At 40.7% G+C, this 16,241-nt stretch overlaps 1 protein-coding gene across 1 annotated transcript; it reads right to left on the bottom strand.

The window, feature by feature from the left end:
* Positions 1-98: 98 nt before the first annotated feature.
* On the bottom strand, positions 99-16,143 carry LOC110981214 (NLR family CARD domain-containing protein 4-like). The gene is made up of 11 exons (XM_087131080.1): positions 16,057-16,143; positions 13,509-13,784; positions 12,883-13,063; positions 12,411-12,504; positions 11,504-11,657; positions 11,121-11,304; positions 10,754-10,853; positions 10,043-10,417; positions 9,568-9,828; positions 7,897-7,971; positions 99-6,451 (listed from the first exon to the last, which is right to left on the bottom strand). The coding sequence occupies exons 2-11, from the start codon at positions 13,733-13,735 to the stop codon at positions 3,447-3,449; spliced, it is 4,656 nt and encodes a 1,551-aa protein (XP_086987206.1). The 5' UTR covers positions 13,736-13,784; positions 16,057-16,143; the 3' UTR covers positions 99-3,446.
* Positions 16,144-16,241: the final 98 nt, after the last annotated feature.

The raw sequence follows: 16,241 nt of genomic DNA, 5'->3' as shown, positions 1-16,241 counted from the left end.
TTAGATTGCGCAATTTAGAAAAAGGTCAAAGGGCACACCTCATGTATATGATATATACAGAAATTTGAATATGCAAACAACACTAAGACGACAGAAACTTATCAAAATACATACATTTCTTATCTGTATTTCGGGTTACAAATTTATGGCTCAAATATGCAAGTACACCTTTATATAATAACGTTGATCTTAACAATATTTTCACAAGTCAACTAGCAGACAGATACTGCATAAATTTAAAAGATATGCCAGGATCCTCTGACTTTATTTTACTCCGTAACATACTTGGTAGAAACTGGTTCCCATTTTAGCTACGCACATAAAAGTATAACCTTTCTAGGAGGATTATGGGAATTACAGAGACTGCATTTTTGAATAGGAAATTCATAGTTCCCAGAAGCAATGCAGCAGAATACCCAAAATAGTAAAATGGCTAGACTGACAATTCATTTGTTTTTGCAGTTTCCCAAAGAATTGTTAAAAACGTAATTGCGCCTGGAAATAGACATACACAAAGTTGAACAAAAAAAGAGAGTTATGAATACTTTGCCATGTCTTGAGCAATTTAAGACATATTTTGAAATGACAATTCTAACATGATCAAAACATTTCATTTGGCACTATGACATTTGGAAACTCCAACTAAGACAACCTTGATTTCTTTTTATTACAGACAGAACACAGCCTTGATACCGCAGCAATCCTGGAAAATCAGTTACATTATATTAAGCTAAAATATCCTTCCCACATTTCTAAGCAAAAAGCCTACATTGTTTACTAAGAAAGCAAAATGTTGGTCACTTCTGTTTGCACATTTAATCTTTGAGCTTATTGGTAACCCTGTTAGAGCTGGGACCCCCCTCTCCCACAAATCGAACAAAGAGGGACCCCCCCCTCCCAGGTGCCTGAGCTATCAAAGTTCTGTTACTTCATGGAGAAGAAATCAGAGTGTCTAATCACATCACGGTTGGTTTCACTGGCAAATCAAGTTCAATCAAGCCTGTAGTTAATTGGGAGTAATTCATGATTTGAATAAAAGTTTCAAAAAAAAAAATTCCAATGACGTGAATGTGATGACTTGTTACAACGATATGACATAAATAACATGACTTTTTTACTGTCTTGTGGCTTTGCTTACAATTATCACACAAAAACACCATTTGCTTGTCCAGCTAGGCAAGAATGATGCAAACCTAGAAAAGTGAAACTGCTTTTTCCCACATATCACAAAATACACACTATTTAAAAAAATGTCATATAAAAACAGAAGTACTTTTCCCCTCTTCATATTGGAAGTTTTCAACTTATCCTTTCACTGGTTACATTTATCATAAAAACATAATAGAAGTCTTTTCTTGTCTGGCTATTTACAGACGGTTCAAAACTAGAAAAGCATCTTTATACATATCGTTTCAAATCAACAACTTTAGCATTTCCCATATCATAACACGGACACAACTCCTGGTTCTGTGTATGTGCTTAAACGGGCAAAAGTGTTGATATCACGACACTATGAAGTAATGATCACATCTAATTACAACGGTTACCAACTGTCACAGTCAAGTTGCTAGGATACAGTGAGAAGGTTTCTCATCATTCACAGATTCCATAGAAGTCAATGCCACCACCTCCCTCTTGCCTCCTCTGTACAAGATCCTCCTCAATCAATAGTCATAGAGTTTGGTGCATATAGTCCATGGCGTGCCATGGTTACAAATGATTTGCCTGGGTCTCTTTGAAAACCTCAAAGATGCCAGGACAGTGCTGCTTATTCGCAAGTCCACAAAAACTTGCAACTGGACTGGATGGGCTCATACGGTCTGCATTCCTGAATTGGTTTCAAGCAGCGCAACATAGTCATTCATCAGGTATTCAATAAAAGTTCCAAGATTTACCAGAGTGAGAAGTTCCACATTCTGTAGTGTTTAATCAGAGCAGACAGATTTCACAGATGACAAGGCGAAGGTTCCTTGTGTGCCATGCCCCTCCCTCCCCTGGGTGGGGATCCCCCCTGGGTGGGGATTGTGGAGACTCAGAAATACTGGATATCAGTTTATGAGGATTATTTCACTGACCACAGAAGGGTGAAAAGTCGTAATGAGAGTCAAAGGAACAGGCAGAATGTGTTCAGTCAGAGGCTGGTAGATGATTTGAACTCAATCCATAGAGGAGACAGAAAGAAGCAGCAACACACAGAGGCATGGTCAAGGAAAGATGTTGCTGATGAGGCCTACCACTCATCAAGTGCACAGACACATCACAGGATCACAGAGCCCTTTGCCGAGTATAAAACCTTCTACTATGAATTGATAAAAGGAGGCAGTCATGGAAAGATGTTGCTGATAAGTCACTTTGCTTACAGCACTAATGCAAGAAAAGATCCTGCAATTTGAAGAGTTCTGACAAATTGCCCATCACAGCCACACCTGCAGGTGTACGCTGCACTTCAAACTCTCACCTGTCACTGTAATTACATCAACTTCTATGAGAAAGAAACTCCAGAATTTCTGAATGTTTTCAAAGCTGATACGATTGATAAGGAAGGAGTGTAACTGAAATGTATTGATCTGCCAGGGACTTTATTCTGGTTGGTTGTAACCAGGTCAAACTGCAGGTTTGCTATCAAAATGCCCACATCAGTGAGATCTTCTCAAGCACTGTTAATGTACATCACAGGCTCTTTGCTTCAAGTTTACTGTAGTGTTAACTCACAAAGTATTCAACCACTTTGGAAGTAACAGTGTCAAAAATCATTTCTTTTACATTTTCAATTTGTTCAAACTGCATTAAGAATTTCATTCAAAGTATTACAACCATGATAACAGGAAGAAGTGTCATGATCTGAAATTCACAAGGAATCCACAGTGAACCCAAAGAATTAAGGTCCATTACTGGACCGAGCCCAGTCTAATGTGGCTTTTGCGAACCCGGGTTTCCCGGGTTCGCATTCAAGACCACCCCACCTAGTTTATGGCCTTTCTAGTGGTAAACGACCCACGATATAATGGCTTCAATCAGTACACGGCCATGTGTGTCCACTTTTAGGTCTGATTTACGGCGGTCTGGTTTGTCTGCAGTGGGCACTGTATGTGTGGTTGCAGCGCAGCCATGCAGCCAGGAAAGTGAGGTAGTGAACTTATGTGTGAGTGATCAACGCACTGTACATGTACAGTAACTAAATGTACACTGTACATCTAGCTTCACCTTGACGTCCTGCACATACGTACATATGTACATGTACAAGCACATGTACTGTACATGTACATGTGGGTACTTGTCATTGTGTGACCACTTGCATGAAATTCTGCAATAATTCATGGCCAGTATACAGCGCAATTTGGATTGTCAAGATGTAATATTTCTTGTGTATTCGGAAACAACATTACTTCTTATAAGTTCAATTGTTTTCCTTTCCTCGGCTGTTTCAAACATAAAGAGAAAATGGGCTAATTGACGTTAATGTTGGTCTCTGCCAATAATTCATTGATATGCCTTTTCTCTTCCTCTGTCACCTCAAGGTCCCCGAGCGTCAGATACTCGAGGGCCTTGAACTTCTTTAACTCTGCACAAAACAATGCTGCTTTACTAGCCATGTCATTCTCAGAAAGATTCAATCTAACCAGGTTGGGTAGACCACAGAGTGACTCAGCAACATGTACCATGTCCTGTCCATTCAATGAGCAGTCACTCAAGTCCAGGTACTCCAGTGCCTTGCACTGCCCCAGCTGCTTGCACAATGATTCTGCTGTACCACCCAGGTCAGTGCCAGAAAGATTCAATCCAACCAAGTTGGGTAGACCCCTGAGTGACTCAACAACATGTACCATGTCCTGTCCATTCAATGAGCAGTCACTCAAGTCCAGCTCCTCCAGTGCCTTGCGCTGCCCCAGCTGCTTGCACAATGATTCTGCTGTACCACCCAGGTCAGTGCCAGAAAGATTCAATCCAATCAAGTTGGGTAGACCCCTGAGTGACTCAACAACATGTACCATGTCCTGTCCATTCAATGAGCAGTCACTCAACTCCAGCTCCTGCAGTGCCCTGCACTGCCCCAACTGCTTGCACCATAATGCTGCTGTACCACCCAGGTCAGTGCCAGAAAAATTCAATGTAAACAAGTTTGGTAAACCACAGAGTAACTCAGCAACATGTACCATGTCCTGTCCATTTAATGAGCAGTCATTCAAGTCCAGGTCCTCCAGTGCCTTGCGCTGCCCCAACTGCTTGCACCATAATGCTGCTGTACCACCCAGGTCATTCCAAGAAAGATCCAATGTAACCAAGTTGGGTAGATCATTGAGTGACTCAGCAACATGTACAATGTCCTGTCCATTCAATTTGCAGCCACTCAAGTCCAGGTCCTCCAGTGCCTTGCACTGCCCCAGCTGCTTGCACAATGATTCCGCTGTACCACCCAGGTCAGTGCCAGAAAGTCTCAACATAACCAAGTTGGGTAAACCACTGAGTGACTCAGCAACATGTACTATGTCCTGTTCATTCAATGAGCATCTCTTCAAACTCAGGGCCTCCAGTGCCTTGCACTGCCCCAACTGCTTGCACCACAATGCTGCTGTACCACCCAGGTAGTTACGAGAAAGAGACAATTTAACCAAGTTGGGTAGACCCCCGAGTGACTCAGCAACATGTACCATGTCCTGTCCGTTCATTTCGCAGTCTCTCAAGTTCAGCTCCCGCAGTGCCTTGCTGTGCCTCAACTGCTTGCCCCATGACACTGCTGTACCACCCAGCCTACAACCAGGCAGTTCCAATGTAACCAAGTTGGGTAGACCACTGAACGCCTCTACAATATGTGATACATGTACATACTCCGAACTAATAATCACCTTCTTGACATCAGCAAGGTATGCCCGGCCACTGTCCCTTGTCTCCTTAGCAATACGCTGCACAAAGTATCTCACTGAGTTTCCACTATCATTGTTAAGATTGCGTATGGCAATGTGATCAGTCAGAAATGAATGTATGAATTCTTCAGGAGGCAAACATTTGCACTGACCTTCAAAGTAACAGTGAAGTGCCAAATGACCCACCTTATTGTCAAATGACAACTTCCTTCGACACCTCTCCTGAAATACCTTCAGTATCTCCAATGTACATGCCTCATTGTCACCACAACAAAAGCGCAGAAGATACTCAAAAGCCAATAAGCCCTTCGACATGATTTCATTCAGAGTGTTATGAAACTCTTGAGTATCTGTTTCAAACATACTTTGCAAGTATGCAGCGGCAGCAAATTCCTGGAATGTCTTATGAAAGAACTCCACAATGCACTGGGGCTCTAGGCTCTTCAAGACTTTTGGTCTGTTAACAATACCCACTTTTAGAGCTGTGTCAAACACACTTTGCTCAAAGTCACTTTCTTGAAAAGTCGGTTCTTGATCTGGGGAGAGAAGACCACGTAAGCTAACCTGGCCAAGGGCAATCACAACTCTGGACATTTCCTCTTTTGAAACATCTTTTCTTTCGGCAATGTATTTAATTGCTCTCTGATACAGCCCGGTCATTGTTTCTGGGAGTGTGGAATCTTCTCTCCACAGTAAATACATAAGCAGGAGCAGCATTGGACTCTCTGCCAAAGTGGACAGGTTGTCAGAGGATTCAATCCTTTCTAGAAGCCCCTTAGCCTTGTCAGGTCCATCAGAGTAACATTTCTCCACATACTCTGTCACACGCTCTTTGTTGAACCCCAGGACTCTGACATGCATGAATGGTTCTTGAACCAGCTTTTTTGTTACCAATCTGTGAAAGTGTGAGGGGCGAGTGCTGACAAGTACTGTACAGCCTCTGTACAACTTTCTATTGAGGATCTTCAGTATGGAACCGAATGAAGATTTACTGAGGGAGGTGGTTTTCAACTCATCAAAGCCATCCAAAAGAATAAGGACTTTTTTTTTGCCAGCATCCGTCTCGATATATGACCTCAAATCATCTTTCTCTATGCTTTTAATGGTGTCTTCAGCTAAGAGTTGATCAAAAACTGCATCAATGAGGTCTGATGCCTGCTCCAAGTAACACAATTTCAAAAGGAAGACCAGTTCATACTTCTGTAGTACCTGACTACAGCCTGTTGCCCAATCATGTGCAATTTTGACAAACAGGATGGTCTTTCCTACACCAGCCAAACCGCTGAATACAGCAATTTCGGTCAGTTCATCTGTTTCTGTTTTGAGGACAAAAATATCCTCATAAGAATCCAATTCTTCCTTCACTGGTTTTGATTTACTCTGACGGGATTTTAATCTAGGCATCACTTTCTCTTCTTCTTGAACCTTTTCTAACCATGACCTTACGTAGGTTTTAGAGATGTGTCTCTTGTGCTCATCAACAAATGGGTTCAGCCGTACATAGCAACCTGTGGTTATGTAGTGTTTCTTCAGTGCACCTTTACATTTAGCAGCAGCAGCTTGAGATTGGACGTAAGATGTAGAGCATTCTAGATACGGAACATGAAGAAATGTGGAAACAAAAGACATTCTTTGAACTTTTAGACATCTGGTTAGGGATCTGCAAACTATAAGACCAACTTGACTGACACATAATTCTCAAATATTTCCCATGTGGGCAACACCTGTGGTCTTAACTATGGTAACATTAATTTCAACACTCCTCAGTCCTCCAACAAGTGAAGGATTGAGGAGGGTTAGGGTTAATTTTACAAAAAGAGATGCTACCCATTTCATTTCTAAATGTTTGTTTCTAAACTGTTTCCAAATCTGTCCAAACTGAAAAGATTAAAGTGGAGAGCAGACTGACAGTTGTTTTTTAAATGTTGGATTTGTCGTTCTCATTTTCTTTGCTATTAAAGATTTGATGAGAAAATCCTATAAGAGTTCGACAAAAAACCTCCATTTCAAAAATCTGTGAAGAAACTTGAAAAAGTGAAACACACGGCATTTAAAATTTTACAACTAAAATAAGAAACATCTCAGAGTATTTCACTGGCAGTAAAGAAACCTATGCTGAAGTCAGTCACCCTTTGAGTCAGCCGGTAAACAGCACAATTATCCACAACTGTCATATTATGCACTGCACCAACTATCCCTCATCTATCAAAGGAATATCAGATTGCACTTTTGTGCTGTCCAACAGTTCTGCCTCACTGTTTCATGTGCATCATTGTGCAGTAAACCAAATGCAGTGAAGAGGACTGCACAAAAGACCCTGGGTCATTTTGTGCCGGCTACAAACTGTGTACACATTGAACCTGTGCATGTTTGTGTTCCACATAGAAAACACATGCAAGAGAGTGACTGTGGGCATTTGTGCATATTTACGCTGTTAACCATAGGAGTGTTTAAAAAGTGAAAGGCTGCCACACATAACCTCAGACAAGGTTTCAACACCATAAATGCTGTTAAAAACTTCTTAGACAGTACTGCGCACGACATTTAAAATTTAGGGTAACACTAATTAACAGATGCCTGGGGAAATTTCACTGGAATTACAAAAAACTTGCACTTTAAAAGTGAAATGCTGCCTAACTTCAGATCGTATTTTCACATCAGGTTTTAGCACAGACATATACATGCATAGACCATCATTCTTGCGCAGGAAACAATGCACAATGTATGGGTAAACAATGGGCAAAGCGATGGAAGGCAGTGCGTTCATTGCACATTACGTGCGATGCACCTTGTATTGCTTGGGTTGTTTACATGTGCTCTCAAAACACGTTCACTTTTGTACTCTTTGAAACTGGTGTCTCCTCTTTTCAAATGTTGCAATGCATCGTTCAGAATCTGAGTGGTCCAGATTAAGTACATAGAGGATTTCTTTTCACAATTGAAAATCGGCTTCATGGAAGTTTTGAATAGGATCTGGTGGTCTATGCGTTTACATGTCTGTGAGTTTTAGCACAGTTTTAGTTATGCCCATTACCTGGTGTCTGTGATGTACTGGGTTGATTCTCTGACATGTCACCTGATGGTTGATGAGACTGGAGCGATGCACCACCTACAATCAAATCAAACAATACAAGACAGAGACTAAGAATTGGAATTGTTCACATTTACATTAAGACTCTGTGACAAATGATGGTTGCACAGTTGCAGACATTTCTGCTTTGATGGTGAACATTTCATGACAACAAAAATAATGCATAAAACTGAAAAAGTTGTTAAAAATCCACACCATTCCGTTATTCAAAGCTCGCTGCAAAACAATGTCAACGTGACACAACCAAGCGCTCCACATGTACATGTACAGCACACTCAAACCCAATGGTTTTTTATATCCAACTGACTTGTCTATATCATCGAGGATGGAGCAAGAGGTTGTATATTGCCAAGCAGCATGTTTAGTCCACAACACACGAAGCACGCAACAATGTTGTTATCAATCTGCATTTTATTAAGTGCAACAACGTTACACCATACAGACTTTGCAGTGTTCCCAGCTGCAAATAGCTGGAACAACGAAGAAAAAAACCTGACTATTTTATTCCTACATGTATTATTATTGTTGTCATTATGAAATATATAACAGCAGCGAACAATTCTGGTACTTTTCCAATTTTCACACAATGCAAGCATGAGTTAAGGATAATTTTTCTTGCCCTTAACTTGAGAGCAAAATGGTAAAAATTGTTCCTACTTTTAGATGTGATTGCCAATCAGCCACAAAATAGCAACGGAGACACAAAGCACATTATTTGCTTTCTTAATATCTACGTAGAAATCTGTAGAAGACTAGATTACGAACACAAATCCTTTTCTTCATTTATTCTGCATCTGGGTGACTACTCTATCTCTTCGTGTTTGTTGTCAGAATAAAACAAATGTGATCCGGAATAATATTACAACTTTTACACTTTTACTCCCAAACTGTTTGCATATCCTGGCCGGAACATACATAACCAAGCTCAGAGTGGATTCAAGCAGTTTCTGAGCTGTGGATTTTTCATTCTTCCTTCTTTTCTCAGACTTTGGGGAGCAAATTCACCGAGCCTATCACCTCTGCACGCAACCATTGAAACAAACATGAAGGAGCATAAAGAATATTACCCAAAAGACAGAAATTTGCACTGAAGCTCAAGAAACATGAACGGATACGGACTCATCGGACATATTTACATACATGTACTGACTGCTTGTTGCTTCTTCAACTTTGTGAATGGTGATCAATATTATTGACCACAGATTGTGCCACGAATAATTGATGATATCAAAATTTACCATTTTCAAAATATTTCAGTCATGCAAAGTGCAATGTGAAGTGCTCATATTCTGGGATTCTCTTGCATAGACTTTCTTCAAACGTTCAAGAAATTTCATGTGTTTTCCTTGCGTGCATAGGATCTTGAAAAATTGTTTGTACTATTAGATGTTATTGCTTATCACTCCCCAAACAGCAATGACTCCATCCTTTGCTTTAGGACTCTTCTTTCCAGGTTTCTTATTCCTATCACCTGAAAGCACTTGCTTCAAGAAACGGGACCTTTTTTGATCCTGTTTCTGTAAGTTCCATCTGCCTAGATTCCATGATATATTAATTACTTCAGAGCATGCAACTATGACTATGACTGCAGCTGACATCACAAAATAAACATACCTGCCAAGTTGTCAGCAAGTCTTGTTTCCCCAACCTCCTTCAATGCTTTGCAGAGAGCTTCTGTCTGATTGACATCACCAGGTTGTCGGTTTCTCCATGAAACTAGCATGCGCCAAATTTGTCTGACAACATTACCGGAATAATTAGCCTCAAAATGCGAGACTTCAGAATCGTCACAGCCTAGCTCTATAGCCAGTTCTGTCCATGTCATTGCAGGGATCTGTTTGGATAACCTGTAGAGGCTCTTGTCATCCAACTTGCCTGTCATGAAACAAAATGCTGAGAGATAAACAAACCTGCGTCTCAAAAGTAAAATGATGAACTTCCAACTTTGGGAAGCCTAGTTGGTGCAGTGGTTTTTATCTTCGACTTCCACCTCTGCAAAACGGGTTTGATTCACGGCACAGTCCATATGTGAATTGGGTGTTCAGTTCCTACCTATGGGTTTTACTCAGAAAATGATTTGATTTCACACCTGGGACCTCAACCAGTTTCTTCTCTTCTACGGGTCTGTGTTGATGTGCCTGATCCCTGGCACCAGTCTGTCCCTTGTACTCCACTGATGCTGCTGACGTGAGTAGATGGCTCCTCTTCCTGAGACCTTCTGTCGGTTCCTCCTGCAACCCTGGCCAATTTGGATTGTCAATCTCCCCCTCTCCCAGTCTAGCTCTCTTCGACGATGTCCCTTGCTGGGAATCCTGTTCTTGGTCCATTCGTTTCTGCTGTGATGACGACATCATCTTTAGGGAAGAGTCTTGCCGAGGTGTTTCTTGTGAATCAGATGGAGGGTTGACACGGTTGCCATCCGTTTGTTTCTCATTGGTGTCTTGTTTTGCCACATCGTTGGGATCTACAGAGAAAAGCAGAAGTTGACCTTAAATGTTTAGGTTCAATATTGAGAATGACTTTAAATTATGAAGGCTGAAACTTCTTAAACCTAGAAAGTGTATTGTTTGCAAGGTCTTGGTTCAAACGCATAAATGTTACATTTAAACATTATGAACAAGATGTTTTTAAATTTTTTCTTTAGAATACGGATTCCATCGTTGAACATCACAGGAATGCAAAAGTAACAAGCTCTCGAACAAGCACTAAGCATACGGTGTTTATCAATCTATACACTGTACGTTGGGTAAGGGCAAAACCCATTATTTGTCAAATAGTCATGTTTCCAGTAACTCTTCACCTGTTCGTCCACCACCCAGTAGGCCACCAGTTGGTAGACAAAGTACGATAGTCTCATCTTGTTGAACTCCACAGTCGTTAAGGGTAAGCAAGTCATGAAGCTGGCAAGGCAAATAGAGACGATGAAATGCGACTCATTAAGAAGAGAAACCTAGTAGTGAGTAAAATATATTTGCATTCACACGTAAAAAAAGTGAGTTAACTGAAGCAAATCTTCTGTAAATATTTTTCATCTAAAGCAGGCACAGGACATTGAAGAAACTGAAATATTTCAGGAAAAATCAAATCTAGATGGTTATGAAAGTGATGATTAATGTTTCCAGAATTTACAACTACGGGTGTGTAAAGTGAGAAAGTTTTATTTCTACCTGAAAGTTACGAGTATTTCTCCTGATATGAAGATGCTGAAGTTTGGGTTTGACACCAATCCTCTCGTGTATCTTCTCTTTCAAGGATGAGATGGACGTCTCTGGCTCCAGCTGGAAACAGAGCATCCTTGGTCCACGAAGGAGAGGATTCTTTACGAAGACCTGCAAATACCCTTTGATGCACCTACAACCGTTGAACATGGTCACATCCATCAATTTTTCTTCAATAAGTTTCTTCAAAAAAGCCATATTTTTCATATTTTTGCCCCCTTTAAGCAACAAAATTGCTCTAGATCCTTATTTTACACAATCATTTTATGAAGAGTTTGATCACAACATTGAAATAAATCGCGTCAGCACCAACTTATTGTACAATATTTTACCAGATAATCGGAGTTTCTTCTTTGTCGTGGGCTTTTGTCTTTCCCACTTTCTCTTCCTCTTGTGGTGTAGCTCCACTTTGTTCCTTCTCTGATCTTGTTTCATCAGGTTTCTCTGGCTGGGTTCTTTCTGCTTCATCTCTGGATTGGCAGGTAACTGATGAATTGACAAAGATTGGAATAGGTTAATGAATATTTCAATCAATTCCTATCAAGTGAAAAATGAATGAATGATTGATTGATTGATTGATTGATTGATTGATTGATTGATTGATTGATTGATTGATTGATTGATTGATTGATTGATTGATTGATTGATTGATTGATTGATTGATTGATTGATTGATTGATTGATTGATTGATTGATTGAAAACGTCAATAACTGAAAAATGTGTTTGTCCTAACTTGTATTAATCAGAAAATGGAAGCGATAAGTATTCATGTGTGAAGCTATAAGGGTTGTTCAGGGAATTACGAGATCTTTGTAAAGTTTTATTCTAAGTTTTCCCTTTTTGTTTCCCAATGGAATTAATTCCATAGAAAAACAATAATGGCAGCACTCAGTTGCCTCTAAAAAGTCTGACTGTGCTAAGAAAAGTGGCTGAAACAAGTCTGTGCATGAAACGTGCGTTATTCATTTAATAGTCAGTTTAGAATTCCCAAAGTTTTTGAGCCCAGTTTTATATAAAGCCCTGCTTGACAGCCGATTTGTGCTTACAGAGCCTCCATCTGTTTAGCAGAGGCTGTGAAGCGGTAAGCACAGCTAAAGCAAGCTAATTAAGCCTTGAAGAAAGCGTTGGTTTAATTAGTGGCATAAAACAATACCAATCTCTATTTTTGTACAAGTCATCGAATAAAACATAACCCTCTTCATAAGTTTCATCTAGCATTCATTCACTTCAACACTTACCTTTTGGTCCATCTGGAGTCAGGTCATCGGTTGACAGTGAGATGATTTCCTTTTTGTCAACACCATTCTCGTGAAGCGTGAGAAAATCAAGGAGCTGACAAAGCAGTAAGTCCAAAAGAAAGTATGGTTAAAAAGTACACGGTGTAGGTACAACACGTGATGAAGTTTCATTTATCTGCACATCTGGACAGTGAGGGTCAAACAAATCCCCTGCATCACTTGCAGTTTCACCTTGCAAGAGAGTGGTCCCTTCACATTCTGCATCTCCTTTGAATCACAACTGGAAAGGTGACATTTTACAACTGACTAATGACAGTTGGCACAGCGCTTTTGACAGCAAAACTGTGTCCTGTGACAGGGGCTCAACTGGGGCTGACCTACCCTGTCAGTTGTGAGATTGGCCACACCTCTGTGGCTCAGACTGAAAAGTCTGACCTTGAACTGAAAGAAAACGATTTTGTATTGTCATTACCGGAACGTTTCCGATGTGTAGATGCTGACGTTGAGGCAAAACACCGATCCTCCGGTGTATCAACTCTTTCAGGGACGAGATGGATGTGTCTGGATCTACTTCAAAATCCAGTGTCTTTGATCCATGTGGGAGTTGAGACCGGACAGAAACCTGCAGTTTCTGTCTCGTCTTGCTGGTGGCACTGTAATGGAAACAGCATGAACAGTAATGACTCAAATGAATTTACCATGAAGTGGAAACCTTATAGGATTTTCCCATACTGAAACCTATAGCAGTTGTAAAGCTAAGCGCATTGGAATATGACTAGAGTTAACTAAACATACGGTTTGATCAGTGTCAACCAAAGTGACAGGTGGATTGGACAATCTGATCAACCAATTGGTAGCAGCCTAGAGGGCACACATCCCTGGCTGCCATAAACTAGTTAGCTGGTCATGTTTTAACCTACACTAGTATACTAAGAGACTGACCATAAAAACTTGAAGTCCCAAAAGCTATGGTCGTTACATAGCTGACCAACATTCCTGTCACCACTGTCAAATATCAGTTTTACATACAACATGAATAAATAAATATGAACATATGGGGAGGCACGTATGTGGATCTCAATGTACGTGGTCTCTCACCTTTCTACGATGGGTTTGCTCTTTGATTTCTGTTTAGTGAATGGTTTGTTCTCAGCATGATGATGGTGGGAAGACAGCCTCCTGTAGGGAAGCAGAGACAGGAATGCTTCCCTTCTAGATCTCTTCACTTTAGACTTTCTTGAGATGAGTTTAGTGTTAGAATGGTTGTACACAACACCTGTTGCCTCGATGTATTCATTCAACTCCTGAATGGTCTTTAGAACCATCTTGGTGATTGGTCCACCATAGCACTAGTCCAAGAAATCGGAATCCGTGCTGTAAATAGACGCAAAGGCCTTTATTTATCATCACAGGCTGAATGACTGGACATTAAAGGGACAACATTAAAGGTAGGATTTTCAATTTATCACAGAGAAACCCAGTAACTTCAAAAGGCAAAACAATTAACTCCAAAATACCAGTACAAGTCCTGGCCCATTTATCTCAACGATTGTATGTTCAACTCACTATTGATCAACACCAAATGATGTGCTTTGATAACTGTAATCAATACGGCCGTTTCACAATAGTGCGCCACTAAGAGTTTGCAACGCGTTGGCCAATCACAATGCGCGAAATTTGTCGACCCCATGTGGGTTTGGAAAAGGTAGACAAATTTCCCGCGTTCTGATTGGCCAACATGTTGCAAACTCTCGGTGGCGCACTATTGTGAATCGCCTGCATCGCCACATGTATGCACAGGTTGGTGCACATTTAAATACAATTTGTAACTGCCAGCCACCGATGTGAAGTTAGTTCCTCGTTCCTCTTTGACGTTCGACATTCAATGTTGAACAAGTAACTGTCTTGTCTCCAGTGCACGTGTGGTCAGTAATACAAGCCACGAATACCGTTTCAAACCCCAACCCATCTGGAATGCCTTTATAAACCAACCCTCCATATGAACCACAGCCTCCACATCTAAAACATGGGATTCGGTGTTTTATTTCGATGGCCGAAAAGTCTAGTGTGAGGCATTCATTTTTCCACTGTAGTTTCCAAGCGGAGAAGTCTACCGCCGAGACAAGACTTTCATCACAGCTGTTTTCACTATGCGAATATCTGCCTTAAGTTTACCCTGGTTGAAATGGACGCAACGGGGTCACTAATGTGCAGATAAGCACAGTAAAAAATGTATACTCAGTCGTGGAATTGGTGTATTTTCGATTCTGTGAAATAGTTTCATGAAAGAAAGGACGTTTTTAGTATTAACCTCTAGTTCTATCTATTAAACGGCAAGTCTTGCGTCCGGGGATTGTTCCACACCAAAGAACCACATACGCCGAGATGGAAGGAGTCCCTCCCCGATTCAAAAGACCCATGACATCATCTCTGGGCGGGGCATGGGGTTTAGGTGTTTTATATTCATTGTAAAAAAGTTTGGTTTAATTCATTCGTTTTTTACTCTGGTTTAAAGACAAAGAAATGCTCCAACATGACAAAAGGTTGTGAGAGCCCTATTCAGAGTCGAAATAGGTTTTTCCCTGGTTGAAATTAAGGTCTTGAGTCTAGCACCCTCTCCAAAGGACAGCGAGAGTATCCTGACCGAAAAGTCGAGTCAGCACTTACTGGTTCTTTTAATAACCACACATCTTCTCAGAGACTTAGTCCATGCTGCAACGGCAAGCCTATTGTACTATACATCTCATGACTTCACCATGCAAAGCTTCAAATCAACATATATTGGAAACAGTTTGTTTTTTGTCCCTGTTGTACTCCATAGCCATTTAGGCGAGTGCACCCTGAATGTCAAACGGTTACTTATTCAACGTTCGAATATCATGGAACAGTTACTTGTTCAACACTGAATGTCGAATGTCAAACGAGGAACAAGAAACCAACTTCACACCGCCCTGCCAGCCTCACCCATCACAGTTTTGGGTCAATGTGTCACACGAACCACCAAATGGCATTTTATAACATGTTCACAATCCTTAAGTTCCATTCAAGCCAATTTCTTTGAACTGGGGAATTCCAGAATTTCACAAAAATTAATGTCCACAAGGCCACATGAAGAAAAAGTTTTCTGATGAGAGATTTTTTTATTAAATTGGAGGTTCAGCTGATGCAGTTTTGTATACGTTTCATTTTACTTTTTTCCTTTTATAAAACAATGCCAACTTTTCTGAGAAGGCAGACGATTATTAATGGTTTCTTTCCTTCAGTAGGCCTATGGTGCGACTTTGTGTGTGGTGTTGACAGTGAGGTTTGGGGATTGTAGGAACCCCCCCCCCCCCATTTTTTCCCTTTTTCTTGTAAAACTTGCCAGTCCCCCCACAAAAACAAAAGTAAGTAATGCTCTCGTCATTGCGCCGACCCAATTTCTGGAATTATTTTTCACAAAGTGAACCCTACACTACAGTTGTTGCGTGAGCATGATGACCTTGACAATGTCAGCTACCATGTCTACAGTAAAAAAAAAATTTAATCCAAATCGAAGCCCAGATTGTCTCAGATTGGTTTACACGATGGTTAAGCACAATTGCCCAAACTACAATCAAAGTGTAATTCAGCGAAATATGAGATAAAAGACGAAAAATTAACAAACCTTGTGTGGACATTCACGAGCGCGGGAAAGTCCAGTTCCAAAATTTTCCCGGGTTTATTTCCTTAAGTTGGTCATGACCGAATTGCGATGTCGAGAGGGCGGTGTTTACACAACCAGTAAACGATGTTGGCAGGGGGGACACTTTGTACGGCGAAACGCAGTGTCATCGTGCAACTTCAAAGACA

Source organism: Acanthaster planci, linkage group LG21 (genome assembly GCF_054643075.1).
Source record: "Acanthaster planci isolate LZ-2023a linkage group LG21, COTS_SCS, whole genome shotgun sequence".
Taxonomy (NCBI): Eukaryota; Metazoa; Echinodermata; class Asteroidea; order Valvatida; family Acanthasteridae; genus Acanthaster; species Acanthaster planci.
This window is presented reverse-complemented; position numbering and strand designations above follow the sequence as displayed.